Source organism: Cibotium barometz, chromosome 10, assembly GCF_041138505.1.
Source record: "Cibotium barometz isolate CiBa-2024 chromosome 10, ASM4113850v1, whole genome shotgun sequence".
Lineage (NCBI taxonomy): Eukaryota > Viridiplantae > Streptophyta > Polypodiopsida > Cyatheales > Cibotiaceae > Cibotium > Cibotium barometz.
Genome location: NC_141055.1, coordinates 45,409,853 through 45,428,415, shown reverse-complemented (window position 1 = coordinate 45,428,415; position 18,563 = coordinate 45,409,853). Strand labels below are relative to the sequence as shown.

Genomic DNA, 18,563 nt, shown 5'->3' with positions numbered 1-18,563 from the left:
TCTCATCACATCCACTCACATCCACTCACATCTCATCCATATCTCATCCATATCTCATCACATCCACTCACATCCATGTACATCACATCACATCTCATCCATATCTCATCACATCCACTCACATCTTATCACATCTCATCACATCCCATTCACATCTTATCACATCACGTTTACATCTCCTCTTATCACATTCACATCTCATCTAATCATATCGTATCCATTTACATCCTGTCACATTCATTTACATTCATTCGGCTCTACATCACATCTTATCACATCCACTTTAAGTATTGTTTTCTACTTTTGATACCGATGGGACTTTTCTAAGTTTCTCCAATTGCTTGGCCTAGTTAAACGTACTTTTTCTCGATGGATATTTTCATATTCTTTCTCAAATTTTTCAAGTGAAATATATTCAATATTCTTCTTTTGAGTAAAAGATTCATGGGATTTACAAAAATCAATTCAACCCATATTTCCCAATAAAATTAATAATGCTCAAACTTTTATTTTTGATAAATACTCATAATTTTAATTATGCAAAAAATTACTCTTTTACCATTTAATTACTTAGATGTCAAATATCATAGAAATTTCTCTTTTTGCATAAAAATAAATTTACCAAAAATTTCTCTTTTACCATTTAATTACTTGGATCTCAAATATCGTGGGAATTCCTCTTTTTGCATAAAAATAAATTTACCAAAAATTTCTCTTTTACCATTTAATTAATTGGATCTCAAATATCATGGGAATTTCTCTTTTTGCACAAAAATAAATTTACCAAAAATTACTCTTTTCTCATAATCAATTAATTATGCATAATTACAAAAAAACTTAGATGTCCAATCCTAGAATATGGTAAGAAGTCTTTTTTAGCATTATGCATAAAAATAAGATATGTATTATTTTTTAAAAATTTTACCATAGCTTCGCTTGATAGTTCTCAAATTTTTTTAAAGAATAAAAACTTGTAATGGAAATATGGTAGTAGTTCCTCTTTTATTCTTAAAATCAAATTATGAATTTAAATCATAATTTTAACCATAATCAAAAACTTAATTATGATTATCTCACTAGATTAAGCTAATTCCATTTTTTCTCTTTTTCCAAATTGATAGGATAATATATTTCTCATGGAGAATCAATCAAAGTAGTTTTTAGCTAGTTATAAATAATCTAAAAGAAATAACCATTATTTTGGTAATACAAAATCATAAAAATATAATTTTCTTAATCTCTAGCTTATCAAGCCTAGAGTTTAGCTTTGAATTAAGAGACTATCATTGAGAAGCATCCTTTTTCAAAGGATTTAGCCATAAAGATGGCTATTCTTTTAGAGAGAGAGATTTACTTAAAGAAAGCATTACAAATAAGCATAAAGATTAACTTTCTCTTAATTAAGTATTAAGACTTTAAGAAAAAGCTTGATTTGAATTAAAACAATTATTTAGAAAGCTTCTCAAGCTTGAGAGGGGTTGAGAAGAAGAAAGTCATTGAGATAAATTAGAAAAAACCATAAAATTTGATTTTACCTCCAAGTTTAGCTTGATTCTCTATTGCAGTGAAGCCCCCGACCAATCAATTGGTCCACCAAGAGGAGAAGAGCAACTCTAAGAGTTGTTGTAGAGAGAGAGAGCTCCAAGCTCCCAAGAGAGAGAAAAATTTAAGGGATAATAGAAAATATGATTATTTTCATATAATACTGGCATGGTATAGCTCCAATATTTTTTTACAAAAGACTAAGGGTCTATTTATAGGTGAGGAAGGCCACTAACCAAGTCCAACTGGGTTCTAGAATTTTCGAGGTTCGGTTTGACTCAATTTGGACAAGATTTGGACCCTTTTGGCTCCCTTTTTTTAATATCCAAGAGAGAGGAGAGATAAAAAATATCAAAATTTTTTTGAATTAAAAACCCCTCCACACATGTGAAATAGGTGCCTACCTCAAGAGTCCTCCTCTCCTTACCAAGGTGTCAAAAATGCATCATTATTTCATTTTTTTTAGTAATATCTCATAATTTTTAACTAATAAACCTTGTACTCAGTCAACTCTTCATCTTATGTGAGCATTTACTCATTTTTGGGTATTTTTTTTATTCTTTGGATTTATCTCATCCCAACACTTGGATTAATCCAATTGGCCCATTCAATTAATTCCTAATGCACATTGGAAAGTTCATTTTGAACTTCTGTTTTAGGAGAATCCATTTTAGACACTAGGATAATTTTTATATCCAAAGATATCGAAATTTTGGATTATCTCTCTCTAGGCCAAAATAGGGTAAAACAAGATCTTTCTCCTATTTCAGAGAGGGGAATAATTTCAAGAACAGAAGGGGAGGTTCTTACACCTTTACACCTCAAAAGCTGGAGGGAGGAATCTTACAAGGGTAGTTATTGGACTGATACCCGTATTTAGAGATCAGATTACTAACCTAAGGAAACAACATGCGAAAGAACCCACAAGCCTGTTGAGATTCAAGCTCGATGTCAGTGTGAGCCAGCTATGCTATGTGCTGGCAGATTAGGTAGGAACATGTGTGAGACATAAATGACCGCGTGTCCAGCTGGTCATAGTGTGTGTGGACATTACATTAGGTTTACTTTGTAGTGTGGACATAACACTATGTTGTGTTCTCCTTTGTGTGTGTGAGAGAGATGGTGACTATGGCTTCTCTCCTTCTTTATGGTTGATGATTATGGATTAGGGTTTGCTTCTCTTGTGTGTGTTACATCCTGCTTCTGTTTTTTATCATGGTATCAGAGCCAAGAGCTCATTAGCTGAGTTGTGAGAGTGAGTGAGAGAAGAGAGAAGAAGAAGAAAAAGCTGTGAAGGAAGCCATTGGAGCTTGGAGCAAAGGAAAAGCTGTGGAGCACACACCGGCATCAGATCTGAGAGCTAAGGACCATTGGTGAGTGTAGCAAGACCCCCTCTGCGGATTGCAGGTACCAAAGAGCAAGTTAAGTGAAGATTGAAGGGCATAAAGCAAAGGAAAAATTCTGGTTTTTTCTCTAAGCTTTCATGGAAAGCTTGAAGTGAATGTATACTCTTGGCAAATGTATACACAAAGGCACATGTATTCGGGCTTGCAAATGTATTAGCAAAGTGGGCACAAGCAACATACAGGATCTTGAAGCAGATTGATGCATACAGATTTGAGCAAAATCAAGTGAAAGTGAGTTTATGCAAAAATTTCTGGTTTTTCACAAAAACAGAAAACATACCCCCCGTGGAGGATCAATTGCAGGAGCTAGAGGCAAAATTGAGCTAAACCCTTCATACCCAAGGTAGATTAGGTCATTGCTAAGAGGCCTATCTATTCAATTGTGATTTCCCCTCTCTCTACAGCCCTCTGGAGCAGGCGGTGCATGAAGATGCAGAATTCTGGATAGTTTTCAAAGATTTCATCCTAATTCACTCATTTGGACACCAAATTGAATGCTTTAAAGCTTGGGGAGTTTAGCAAATACATTGCTAAGGCCTTGTGATGCTTGGTTGCAGCTCATTTCATGTATTTGGAGCTCATTGAAGTGATTTATCAGAGGTGTGCAGGTTTGCAGAAATTCTGTCCAGAAACAGAGCATTTTTAATCAAGGCATTAATCTTTGCCTATATCAAATTGGCCAAATTCCTCTGGTACAAGTAGAGTCCTATGAGTTGCTAAACTTTTGAATCAAAAAGTTTTGGATTTGGAGAAGATTTGAAGGAGATAGAGCAATTTTAGTGAGAGGTGATACCTGACAGGTGCAGAAAAATTCAAACCAGAGGTTACAAAAATTGGTGGTTCTCATTCCCCTTGAAGAATTGGATCAAACCCTTCTAGGATATGTTGGAGCAATGTGTTGGGAAGCTAATGCAAGTTGAATCATTGAATTTGGACAAGATTTGAAGGATTTAGAGCATAATCTTGACTGGTTACTGGCGAGAATTTACTGGCGAGAAAAAAACCAGAAAATTTTTTGTGAAGGAGTTTCATTTGATTTCAACTTTGATCGAGTGTACATTGTTGGTGAACCATTGTGGGATGTTAATGCACACAATTTGCAAGAATTTGATGTGATTTGGAGAGATTTGGAGCATTACAGGTACTTCGTACATTGTAATCGAAAGGGTACATCTACTCTATTTTTTTGCAACAATGGGAGATGGTCCGATACAGATTGTTGGCAAGAAGCTTGATCGCACTAACTTTCAAGTGTGGAAGTTTCGAATGAAGAGTTTTTTGAAAGGCAAAGGTTTATGGAGTCTTGTCTCGGAGGAAGATCCGGAGCCATACTTACCTCCTCAACCAAATAATGCTCAGTTACTGGCTCACAAGCAATGGGTAGAGCGGTCCTCGAAGGTGTTGCATTATTTTTCAATATGTGTAACAGATGCCTTGCTTATTCACATCCAAGATGCAGATACACCGAAAGAAGCATGGGGTATCTTGTGCAGAATGTATGAGACAGACACTGGTGCCAGGAAGATACAACTAAAGCAACAGATTCACAGTGTAACACGAAGGAATCGGAGTATATATGAGTATGTTCAGGAAATCAAGGGTTATGCTGATTCCTTGTCATCAATCCATGCCCCAATGGATGATGATGATTTGGTTGCACTCACGTTGCGTGGTTTAGGCAAAGAATACAAATCTTTTGACACTTCCATCTCAGTAAGGTTGGGAGGAATGCCAGACTTTAATGAGCTTGTGTCATTGCTCATTGTGGAAGAATTGAAGCTTGGCCTTGCTGGTATGAGTGTTACAGGTGGTGCATCCTCGTCAAGCAATGATGAACATGCAAGAAATCAAGCTTTTTACTCATCTAGAGGCTTTCGAGGCAGGGGGAGATTCGCATCACGTGGACGTGGTGGTAATGGTCGTGGATGGCAGGATAGGCCTCCACAGCAGAATTTTCAGCCTTCATATGGTGCTCGAGGTGGTCGTGGTTATGCACCTCAGCGAGGCAGAGGTAACCCCCGTGGACGAGGACGTTGGCAAGGCCAACAAAATTCTATGCAAGATGTGGAATGCCATTATTGTGGCAAATATGGTCATATGGCGAGAGATTGCTTTCGCAAACAGAATGATTTGAGAGGGGGAAGAGCACAACGTGGTGGTCATTATGGTGGAAACTATGCACAACATGGTGGCAACTATGCATCAAGTAGCAATGATGGAACTGCAAATCATTTGTTTGCCATGAAGCATGTTGTGGGTTCTATGACAACAAATGCTGAGAATGATGATACATGGTACATGGACTCAGGAGCATCAAACCATATGACATGTCATGGAGAATGGTTTGAGCACATGAAGCCAATGGATGTGAAGGGCTATGTGGAAACAGGTGATGATACCCAGCATGTCATTACACATGTTGGAAGTGTACCATTGGTCATGCATAATGGTCAGACAAAGTCTATGTCAGATGTGCTGTATGTGCCTTCGATCACTAAAAGCTTGGCCTCAGTTGGTCAAATGGTAGAACAGGGATTACAGGTTAGATTCAATGAGCATGGATGCTTCGTTGAAGACTTTAAACATGGATGTAGAGTGATTGCTAAAGGCAAGAAAGAAGGAAGACTGTTTAAGCTGGATGCTGGAATTCCTGAGCTAAAATCAGCCATGTTCTCAAAGAGCAGGAATGTGGTACAGGATATTGATATGTGGCACAAGAGGATTGGCCATGTAAATATACAGAGATTAAAGAACATGCAAACAAGAGGCATAGTCAATGGATTGCCTAGGTTCAAATATGATGGACATATGCATGTTTGTGAAGCCTGTCAGTTTGGGAAGCAGGCAAGATTGAGATTTCCTAGAGAAGGAAATATGAGTAATAGGCCACTTGAGATCGTACATAGTGATGTATGGGGTCCTGCACAAAACCCATCTATCAAAGGCAGTTTATACTATGTTACATTCATTGATGACTTTAGCAGGATGACATGGATATACTTTCTCAGGGAGAAGAGTGAAGTATTGGAAAAATTCATGGATTTCAAAGCTTTTGCAGAAAAGCAGTATGGCTGTTGGATTAAATGTCTGAGGACAGATGGAGGTGGTGAATACACCTCAAAGGCCTTTGAGCATTTCTTGAGGAAGCATGGAATAAGGAGACAATTGACATGCAGGTATACACCTCAGCAGAATGGTGTGGCTGAGAGGAAGAATAGAGTTATATGTGAAGTGGCAAGGGCAATGCTCAATGAAAAGAGCATGCCAGATTACTATTGGGCAGAAGCATGTGCTACTGCAGTGTATATCCTGAACAAATCACCTACAGCAGCCATTCATGGAAGCACACCTGAGATGCGGCTAACAGGTTACAGGCCAGACATTGGACATCTCAAAGTCTTTGGATGTGTAGCTTATGTTCATGTGCCTGATGAAAGAAGACGGAAATTGGATCCTAAGGCAGAGAAATGTGTATTTGTTGGATATGCACAGGATCGCAAAGCTTACAAATGCTATAACCCTCAAACTAGACAAGTAGTCATCTCACGAGATGTTGTATTCGATGAGCTTGCTAGTTGGTATAAAGCCAAAGATGAGGGAGTCATTGACACACTTGAGGCGAATGTGCCTGTGAACTTGCCATCACAAGCAAGTTCTAGTTCTACTACTATGTCTGGGCCAGCAGCAGAAGCTGAGAGTAGTAGCAGTGTACGTCCATGGTCAGGACGTTTGAGGCATGAGAGTGTAAGCACTGGCAGTAGTGCTATGGATAAAGGCAAAAAGAAAGTCGAAGGAATTGGAATCACAGGATATGAGTCATCCAGTTCTGAAAGTTTGGATGAGGAGCTTGGCATACCTGTATTACGCACACCTGGTGCTAGACAGGACAGATATGTGCCACCACATGCTAGAGTCACAGGTGTACAGAGTGACCCGCATGCATTGCGGAGATCCCAGAGGGTCAGATATCCTGTTGACAGGTTGACGTACAGAGATTTTGCTATGCACTATGCATATATGACATCTATGGTAAAGCATGTGGAACCTACATGCTACACAGAGGCTGTTGGAGAGCATGTATGGGAAAAAGCAATGGATGTGGAGATGGATGCATTGGTCCATAATGATACATGGGATTTGGTTGCCCTACCAAAGGACAAGAATGTTATTGGATGTAAATGGGTCTACAAAGTGAAGTGCAAATCTGATGGTTCTATTGAAAGACATAAAGCAAGATTGGTAGCAAAGGGATATGCACAGACCCATGGATTGGATTATGATGAGACGTTTAGCCCAGTGGCTAAGATGGGCACAGTGAGAGCAGTCATTGCTATGGCTGCAGCTAATGGCTGGGAAATGCATTAGATGGATGTTAAGAATGCATTTCTGAATGGAGATTTACAAGAGGAAGTATACATGGCACAGCCAGAAGGGTATGTACACCCTAGATATCCCACTCACGTATGCAGGTTGAAAAAGGCATTGTATGGTCTGAAGCAAGCACCTCGTGCTTGGAGTGATAAGATGAGCAGATATCTTATCTCACTTGGTTTTCAGACTTCTACAGCAGATTCTTCACTGTATGTGAAGAAGACACAGCATGGGATTGTGTTACTAGTCATCTATGTGGATGACTTGATTATTACAGGTGATCATGGTGCAGATGTGATGCATGTCAAGAAAGCCTTGAGTGGGCAATTTGACATGAAAGATCTTGGTGAGTTGAGATACTTCCTTGGCATTGAAGTGGTGAAAGATCATGGAGGTACTTGGTTAGTACAGCGCCAATATGCCTTGGATATGTTGGCAAAGTATGGCATGACAGGGTGTAAGCCTATGAGTACACCATTGGAGCAAAATGTGAAATTGCGGGCTGATTATGGCGAGGAATTGGATGATCCTTCTATGTACAGGAAGATGGTTGGTAGTCTCATATACATGACTATCACACGCCCAGATTTGAGTTATGCAGTGGGGCTAGTGAGTCAGTTTATGCAGAGCCCCAGGAAACCACATTTGGATGCAGTGAGACGCATCATGAGATATGTGAAAACCACAGCACATTATGGTTTATTCTATGAGAGTGGTAAAAGCTTGGACATACATGGCTACACAGATGCTGATTGGGCAGGTAGCGCATATGACAGGAGGTCTACTAGTGGATATGCTTTTACACTTGGCAGTGCTGTGGTGAGTTGGAGTAGCAAAAAGCAACCTACAGTTGCTTTATCCAGTACAGAGGCTGAGTACAGAGGTGCAGCCATTGCTACTTGTGAGGCTATATGGTTAAAGAGTCTCTTGGCAGATTTATGTGAGCCTCTTGATGGCAAAGTTGTCATACATTGTGACAACATGAGCAGTATGCAGTTGGCAAAGAATCCAGTATTTCATGCGAGGACCAAACACATAGAGGTCCATTATCACTTTGTCAGAGAAAAGGTGCTGGATGGTACAGTTGATCTTCACTATGTGAAGACTGATGAGCAGGTGGCTGATATCTTCACGAAGCCACTTAGCAGGGAGAAGTTTGAGTACTTCCGGACTATGTTGGGAGTACATGGGATGAGCTTGAGGGGGAGTGTTGAGAGTATTGATATCCCAAGCTCATCTACATCTTCATCGGCAGTACATCATGAGCTTGAGAGGGGCTGTTGAGATTCAAGCTCGATGTCAGTGTGAGCCAGCTATGCTATGTGCTGGCAGATTAGGTAGGAACATGTGTGAGACATAAATGACCGCGTGTCCAGCTGGTCATAGTGTGTGTGGACATTACATTAGGTTTACTTTGTAGTGTGGACATAACACTATGTTGTGTTCTCCTTTGTGTGTGTGAGAGAGATGGTGACTATGGCTTCTCTCCTTCTTTATGGTTGATGATTATGGATTAGGGTTTGCTTCTCTTGTGTGTGTTACATCCTGCTTCTGTTTTTTATCAAAGCCATGCAGTTCAGCAAATGGAAGGCTCGGTGGATGCGGTACCACTGTCAAACACTTGTATTTCGGTAACTATAGTAAAGTATAGAGGACATCTGATTGATCAAGTGCTGTTGGATGGTGGGTCTAGAGTCAATATTATAACCACCTACTTGTAGGAAGTATGACTTAATGCAATGGGAGGTAGCACCTTTTTTGGTTCGGATGGCAGATCAAAGGTGGGTGCATCCTCTAGGAATTCTACAGGATATGGTGGTGGAGCTGGTTACAGTTCCGGTTGTCTTTAGTGGTTTTGGATATGGAAGGAGCGCAGGTGATTTTAATTTATTGCTGGGATGGCCTTGGCTCCGGCAGGCAAGAGTTAAGCATAACTGGGAAACAAATGTGTTGACGCTCCGCAGGGGGAAGAAGAAAGTTAAAGTAACTCTTGAAGAGCAGTGCCCGTTTGCCGGCTGCTGCTGCCAGACCGATCATTGCAGAGACTGTCAATATGGTAGAGGGCTTGGATGACAATGAGGAAGCGGAGTTTCTGGCAATTAATGAAGATCTGGTGTCGCTCTGTGTTATTGATATTGAAGAAAGACAATAGGGGTATCAATCTGCAAAGGAAGCCGGAAGCAAAGTAGAAGGCGGGTATAATCAAAAATTTGCTGATGAATTGGCCTAGTTAGATATAAAAGAGATAGTGCTGCAGGAGAATAATTTTGAGAAACAGATGCAAACAGTGACTAGGGCCAAGGAAGAGGAATTGTAGAGTGTAAATTTGGGTGAGCCGTTGGAAGACAAACTTGTGAAGAAATGTACTGCTCTTCCGATGGAGTTTCAGGAAGATCTGATTAACATGTTGCGGGAATTCAAGGATGTGCTTGCATGGGATTACTCTGATATGAAGGGTTTGGACCCAAAGTTTTATCAGCATAAGATCGATTTAAAGCCTGATGCGATACTTGTTAGGCAGCAGAGATACAAAATGAGTCCGCATGTGGCTAAATAGGGCAAGGAAGAATTGGATAGATTGCTATGAGTGGGATTTATTGCTCTGGTGGATAAAGCAGAATGGATATCCCCAATTGTTATAGTACCCAAGAAGAACAAGAAATTGTAGAATTGCATGGATTCTCTCGCAAGCTGAATGCGGCCACTATTCCGGATCCTTTTCCCTTGCGTACATTGATAGTATCTTGGATGATGTAGTAGGCCACGACATTTGCTCTTTCCTAGATGGGTTCAGTGGGTATAACCAAGTGCGGATGGCACTGGAGGATCAGGCTAAAACCGCATTTATTACAAACTGGGGAATGTTCATATGTACCCTCATGTGGTTTGGACTCCGAAATGCTTTTAGCGGGGGACATGCAGGAAATTTTTGGAGATTACTTGTTGGAGTTTATGCGGGTATTCTTGGATGATTTTAGTGTTTTCCGTGAATTCTGTAAGCATTTGATGCATTTTTGGTTATGTTTGCTGAAATGTCAGGAGGCTATGTTGAACCTCAACCCGTTGAAGAGTGTGTTTGCAGTAAAAAGTGGCATGTTATTGGGCCATATCATCTCTAAGGAAGGCATTACGATAGATCCCAGTAAAGTGGCAGCTATTATGCAAGCACGTGCACCACGCAACCCAGGGGAAGTAAGCCGATTTTTGGGGCAGATCAGGTGTGGCATGGAAGACATCTCCGGTTGTTGGCCCATATTGCGGTACTGTTAAATATGGTGACACATATTCCAAAGTTTCAGCTCCAATGGACTCCCGACTGCGATGTAGCATATTGAAGATTGCGGTTATTACTGTTAAAGGCTCCGGTGCTGATGCCCCTGGATTGGGAGCAAGATTTTCATGTTTTTGTGGATGCCTCGGATATACTGTAATAGGCTGTGTTTTCATTCAAAAGAATGTGGATGGGTGGTTCCGGCCTGTGTTCTATGCCAGCTATCCAATACAAAGAATTATTCAGTGACAGAACGGGAGTGTCTTGGGATGATTTATTATGTGAAGAAATTCAGGCACTATTTGCTAGGACGTCCGTTCATTTTTTATGTGGATCATTCTGCATTGATGTACTTGGTGAAGCAGCAGAATTTGATGGGCAGATTAGCACGATGAGTGCTATTGTTGTAGGAATTTGAGTATACTGTGGTGCATCGACCAGGCAGTCAGCATGTTATAGCCGATTATTTGTCTAGACTGGATAATGGAGAAGTGCCAGTAGGGGTGGAAGATGAATTTCATGATGCACACTTGTTTGCAGTCCGGAAGATATAGGTGTGCAGATTCCCTAGACATGGTATGATGAGATGCTGCATTTTTTGGTTTCTAGGGAGATGCCAACTCATCTATCGGTAGATCAACGAAAAAGATTGGCACTTTGGAGCCATAATTTTGAAGTAGTATTGGGACAATTATACCACAGGAATATGATTGGTGTCTTGCAGCGGTGTGTATTGCTAATGGAATAGGAAGCGATGCTGGCCGAAGCCCATGCGGGGGTAGCTGGTGGACACACTTTGCAGGCCCAATTACTACTAAGAAAGTATAGCAAGTTGGACTGTGGTGGCCGTCTGTTCATGCGGATGCACAGAAGTTTGTCAGGAATTGTGATGCCTATCAAAGACTAGGGCAGCCAACAGCTAAGGGGACAAGATGCCGCTACAACAACTGGTATTACCGTTGGAGCCTCTTCAAAAGTGGGGACTGGATTTTGTTGGTCCAATTATGCTAGGAGCACAAAGAACTGGGAACATGTATATTCTGACAGCCACGGATTATTCAACCAAATGGGTTGAAGCTTGGGCATTGCGAGATAATACCGCAGCATCCGTAGCCAGGTGTTTGTATAAGGATGTGTGCTGACATGGTACGGCTGTCCAGTTGAGCTTGTCAGTGAGACAAGGGCACACATTTTGTCAATAAGGTGGTACGAAGGATGATGGCACGGGGGGGCTCACTACCAAGGAGAATAGCAAATAGGCATGCAGGTCGAAATGAGAGAGACGAAGGGCTCAACTACTAGGAGCGCGACACTGTATGCAACTGGAGAACAATGACCTGGCGGCTACATGCAATTGGAGAAATTTGATTTTTCCCTGCATGCATTCAGGGAGGGCGGCTGCATGCAAGAGGCGGCTCTCTGAGACTACAAGTCTGCATGGACAGCCCCCAGGGTAGTGACCATGAGTTCATTAAAGCTGGCATGTTTGAACTTACCGGGGATGCAAAAACGATTGCCATGTGGCATCAACGAATCGCTTCTCCTTTTGTATATATAGTAAGATAAGAAGGTAAGAGTTTAGTCGGGATTTTTGAATTTCAAACGCTAGAAAGTAAAGGCCGATATTTTTCAAGTATTAAAATTCACACGACTTGAAGTGTTAGAAAATACATTTTTTCTGAGCCCCGTCGAAATAAAGAGAAATCTATAACTTTGACTAGTGCAAATATCTACCCATCAATAGACTTAATTTCAGCAAGATTTTTTCGAAAAATACAATAAAGGACGGTTTTTTTTTTCTAGTATTACGCGGCAATGCAAAAAATTCAGCTTATGTCTTTGTTGGGTGAGGCGGGTCAAGCCCTCTAGCGAGTAGCGACCCAGCTGCTTGAACGCGGAATTGTATTTTGATTTGATTAAGCATAGGATAAAAGATCGACAAGGATTTCGCAGGAGTTTCTTGTGTTTGTCCTTGTTGTTGGTGGGCAGCTAAACCTTCGCAAAAACACCCTGCGCAGGTGCGGACAGAGAGAGAGAGAAAGAGAGATGTCCGGCCCCCCTCCTCCTCCTCCTCCTAATTATGTCTACAATGGTGTTGCAACAGCCACGCCGCCTCCATACCCGTTCTTAAACGGCAAAATCGTGTTGGTTGCCATCATTGTCCTCTTCTTTGTGGTTTTCTTCACCGTCTTCTTTCATGTGTATGCCAAGTGGTTCTGGAGACGCTCGTCTTCAGCCTTGATAAGGAACAGGAGCCTTCGTTTTATAGGCGGCCAGGAGGTGAACTCTGCAGCAGCTCACAACATTGGACTGGATGCGGCAGCCATTGATCAGCTGCCTACATTCGTCTACAAAGCTCCCAAAGCAGAAGAAAGATTAGCTTTGCTTGAGTGTGCGGTCTGCCTTGCTGAGTTTCAAGAGAATGACAAGGGCAGGCTGCTGCCCACATGCAAGCATAGCTTCCACACAGATTGCATTGACATGTGGCTGTTTTCACACTCAACATGCCCTCTTTGCAGGACAGCGGTGATGCCTACACCGTTCTCCTCAACAAGTGAGCAGCAAGAAGGACAAGGAGAAGAACTTCAACGAGAAGCTGTGGAGGCACCCCCCTCAACACCTAATTACCCTCTATGCACAGCTGCCCATGAGGGTGTATCAATACCTTCGACAATTAATTATCATGGAAATGCTATGCAATACTCGAGCAATGCTCTCTTCTGTGGTAACCACACCCAAGTATTCTCTCAATGGGGCTCTTCTCAAGGCTTGGAGAAACCTTCTTCTTCTACGACAAGATCTATACCCCAAATCACAATAGAGATTCCCAGAAGGCAAGAGAACCTCACCAGCCCTGGCCTCTCTTTGTCAAACTTGTCAAGATGCCCATCTCCTAATGACCAAGTTGGCTCTTCTCAGCCAATCGAGTCCCTGGGTCTTTGAATGTCCGTCAAGAGAATGCTAAGCAGACAATCAAGTAAAGAGAAGAGGATCTTTGGTCCTAATCAAGACGGTGGAGACTCCCCAAAAGACACTACAATATTGCCAGTTTGAACTAGAGCCCATGTGTTGGTAGCTCTCATGCTATAGAACATTTGTGCCAATGTTTAGTTTGTACAGGGAGAAAAGACACGTGCCCAGGTTTTATACGTAAAGGGGGTCCTTTATACATAGTTGCCTAGTTTCGAAGGCTACATGCCAGCCAAAACATTACCACTTGGGCTAGAGCTTACTGGCAAGGGTTTGCCTTCTTAACCCTAATAGGGTTATTGCTAGATTTTTGCAAGCCACTTATTGTGATTTTTGCACTCCATAAACACCACTCCATTTGGAACTCACGGGTCGGAACTCCTACTAGTTGCCATAGAATTTCCAGGTGTTAGTTGAGAATGACGAATAGCACGTACTGGTTGACAGCCAAACAATTGGCAATGCCACGAGCTAAGCCATGGGCTAATGATGATGTATCTCAGCCTATCTAGAGCCCCCCATCTAATGGAAATTGTGTGTAGTGTTGGATTAACTCTCTAGCATTGTTATTATCTTGGCATTAGTGGTCATTACTTTTCCTCTAGTAAGTTTATGTCTGTAACATACAATTGGCTAGATCATGTAACACATGACAAGACCACATTTATACCTTTATGTAGTGAGAAATATACTTTAATCTTTTATACACAGGAGGTAGAGTTGAAAAGAGAGAGAGAGAGAGAGAGACGACACCAGATCGGGTCCCAATATACCTAGTGAAGGGCCCCCTACAAGCACATTGTAGATCCGACATCTGCTGAAGCATCAAGTGGGTTGAAGCCACTTTGGATAGCCTTATGCACATGTAGATCTGCTAAGGGGGATGCACTACTAAAGGCTGGGTTGCTGAAGCAAACTTCGGGGTTGCTTATGGACTAAAGCACTAGGTGTTTGGTTGATAATTATGCATGCAACAGATCAAGGTCTTTAGGCACACATATCTGCACTGTTTGTATGGCTGAAAGAATGATTTATGATATAGATTATGCAAGAGATTATGGGGCTACTTACATAGTGACAAAAGCTATTGGTTAGTGACCTTTTACTATTGTCAACTAGGGAATAAAAGCCCATGACCTGCCACGACTTAAGTAAATTGGCATTTAATGCTTGTGCTTTCCTTTTATGTGAGTCATGGTGGCTGTTGGGGCTGACTGTGATGCTATAGGTAGCCCATGTTGTTCAAGTAAATGCTAAGGCCTTGTATGCCCATAAGGTGTGGCTTATGGTGCCTACCATACCCAAGGTTCATTGGTTGGCCCCTCAAGGCTGGCCTAGAGCCTTAATACCTCTGTATGTTGTTATCTTCCTTGTGTATGCTCCTAGAGGATTGACTTCTCATGCCCTAATCTTAGATGACCTAAATGCTTAAGTTAAGGCACTAACTCTGACACGTAAGGTTGGGATACTAACCTATGTAGCTCATGCCTGTGGACTAGGGCTCACAATGGGGTCATGGCGTGTATGACAAATATTCCTAAAATAAGGCACTAAATTTCTATATAAGTATAGCAATGTTGTTGAGCCAGTTTATCACACTACACCTCAGGTGCATGTGACCTCCTGCTTCGCTTGGCGGTAGTTGCATGGCCTCCAAGTAGTCCGCCAATAATTGAGGGTACTCTTGGAAGAAATCTTTGTCTAGCCAAATGGCTTTGTGAGTGCCTCTTTAAGGTGGTTCTCATTTGAAACATGTTATAAGGATGGTCTAACATACGACTTTACCCATGAGATGTGGAAGACATTATGCATAGTCCAACTGTCTGACAATTTTAACTGCACGAAGACATCACTAAGCTTATTTACAATTGGTGGGAACATGCCAAATCTTTGGAAAGAGAGCTTGGAAAAATGCTCACCCACTTTCTTTAATTATTGCTTCATGGTGTGGAGAAATACCCGATCTCCCTCCTTGTAGTTGACATCTCTGCAATACTTGTTGGCTTACTTGGTGTATGCTTCCTCTACCTTGGTTAGGTGCTCCTTCACTGATTTAATGATCTCTGGGAATGTCTCTATGGTCTTAGTTGAAAAGATGCAGGGGAGAAGCTCTTGCAAGCACACACACACTCACAAAACTCTAAAAGAGAACACACAAGGTGAGAGGCTGAAAATCTTCTTCTTCTTCACATAACACTCAACACACCCTATACAAAGATAAGAATACTCAACACAATATGAAAAGGTATTCAACCAAATACATACTAGGGTTCTCTATAGTGTGAATCCAACTAAATGAGATGGCGCTATAACTATGCCAGTCTCTAGAATGACTGTCACACAGCTTGTCATCCCACTGGCCGTATATCACCCATGATCTCACCAACCATGCCAGTGGTGTAAGTGTAGGGCCTATCCCCCAGGTGGGTCATCAGTGTCCACCGCCTCACTAAATGAGCTCGATATCTGAACACTCCCCCTCGAGCTCAACTCCATCTCATGTACACCAAGCGAAGCCCTGAATCTGCAGAGCTTCTCTGTACCCAATGCTTTGGTGAAGATGTCAGCGACCTGATCCTATGTGCTGACATAAACAAGGTCAACATCTCCTACTAAAACCTTCTCTCTGACAAAATGATAGTGGACCTCTATATGCTTTGTGCCAACATGAGAAACTGGGTTCTTGGCCAACTGTATACTGCTAATGTTGTCACAAAAAATGACAACTTTTCTATCCACTGATAGACCCAAATCTGCAAGTAGCTTTCTCAACCAAGCTGCCATAGCAGCACCTCTGTACTCAGCCTCTGTGTACTGGATAGAGCAACCATTGCTTCTTGTTGCTCCAAGTCATAGCAACACTCCCCAAAGAAAACATGAAGCCACTAGTAGATCTTCTATCTGAGATACTACAGCCCAATCAGCATCTGTGTACCCATGTACACATATCTCTGTCCCAGTTTCATAAAATAGTCCATAATGCAAAGTAGACCTCCATACCTCAGTATGCGTCTCAATGCATCCAAATACGACTTCCAAGGAACTTGCATAAACTGACTCACCAACCCAACAGCATAGCTCAAATCTGGCCTGGTGATCATCATATAGATCAAGCTTCCTACTATGTGCATATACATAGTAGGATCCTCCAAAGTCTCTCCTAAATTTGCACTCAACATGCCATTCTGATCCAATGGCACTGAGATAGGCTTACAACTTATCATACCATACTTGGACAACATGTCCAAGCCATACTGTCTCTGCAGTAATCCAATACCATGTGGTGACCTAATCACCTCAATGCCCAAGAAATATCTGAGCTCCCCCAGATCCTTCATCTCAAACTTCTGTCTAAGCAAGATTTTTACATCAAAGATCTCTGCATCATGGTCCCCCATAATGATCAAGTCATCTACATAGATGACAACAAGCATAACCCCTCTATCACTGTCTCACATACAGCGAGAAATCTGCATTGGCTACATGAAAGCCAATATGACAAGATATTCAGAAATCTTGTCAGACCATGCTCTTGGTGCTTGTTTTAAGCCATACAAGGCTTTCTTCAACCTATAAACATGCTCGGGGTGACTCACATCCTGATAACCAGGTGGCTGCAACATATGCACCTCTCCCTACAAATCCCCATGTAAGAATAAATTCTTTACATCCATCTGATGTAAAGACCATTGCTTTGATGCAGCCACTGCTATATCACAACTCTCCCTGTTGCCATCTTGGCAACTGGGCTAAAAGTTTTCTCATAATCAATGCCATATGTCTGCACATATCCTTTGGCTACCAATCTAGCCTTGTACCTGCTTATGCTTCCATCACTGTTATGTTTTACTTTGTACACCCACTTGCATCCAATGGCTTTCTTTCCTTCACACAATTGCACTAAATCCTAAGTCTCACTTCCATATAGTGCATCCATCTCCTCATCCATAGCTTTCTCTCCCAACACACATTTCCAACCAGCAGCCTCATCAATGCATGTGGGCTCTACAACCTGCACAACTTTTGCCATGTATGCATAGTAATGTGCCACATAATCATCATAGGTAAACCTCTGCACAGGATTCTTCACTCTCCCCAGATCTTCACAGCTTTACATTCATGGCTTCCATAGCCTTCTTTACACCAGGTGTTCTCATAGCTGGTATCCCAAGATCCTCGTCAAGGCTCATCTCTGAGCCACGAGACTCTCCATCAACATGAGAATGCTCTGCTGCAGAAATGTCAGGCATACTAAGGGGCTCAACCACTTTCTCTTTGCCTTTATGTGATGTACTAAAAGATGGGGTTCCATATCAATATCACTATCATTATCCAATGAAGCATTATCATGATTGATGGGTGACTCATCATCTTCTGCAAATTGATGTTCCTCATGCTCTTGATCGGCCTCCTCCAAAATGTGTTTTTCATTGTCTTCTTCTAATGAGACGATTTGAGGGAGTAGTACTTGCACCTCATCCAAAGATTCTACCTCCACATCTTGATCTTGAAAGATATGTTTTGAATTAGGGGAAACTTATATAACATACCACCACTTTAGATCAATTTGATCGGTGTGAAACACAACCTAATATCACAAAGCAAAGAATTGTTTTGGTTCAAGGTCCTCTTGGGTTTCTATGACTAAATCACCAAATTCTTGGAGTTGCTTAATTTCCCTCTTAGGGTCAAGATAAGAGCCAAGTTTTGTCATGTGTGATCAGTTTTAGGAATCACATGTGCTCGTGGGGTCTCCTTCCCCACCGTGCTCCAAGTTTTGGAAGGTATTTCCCTACCCTATTCAAAATCAGCCCTTATGTCCAAGGAGTTTGAGTCCTCATCTTGGTCCCCCTAATAGAGACTGGCTCTTGAGACATCCCAAGATTTTTCTTTTAGGTTTCCTTTAATTTCCCATCATTAACATACTTGTTTCTCCTGTCTTTCTTCTTCTTCTTGGATTCCGCTATCAAGGCTACAGATTATTGCTCGAGAACATGTTGGTT

At 41.6% G+C, this 18,563-nt stretch overlaps 1 protein-coding gene across 1 annotated transcript; it reads left to right on the top strand.

Moving 5' to 3' along the window:
- The first annotated feature begins 12,619 nt into the window (after positions 1-12,619).
- LOC147634966 (RING-H2 finger protein ATL3-like) lies at positions 12,620-14,113 on the top strand. The gene has a single exon (XM_086803450.1). It carries the CDS (start codon positions 12,637-12,639, stop codon positions 13,531-13,533), a length of 897 nt encoding a protein of 298 aa, XP_086659576.1. The 5' UTR covers positions 12,620-12,636; the 3' UTR covers positions 13,534-14,113.
- The last annotated feature ends 4,450 nt before the right edge of the window (positions 14,114-18,563 follow it).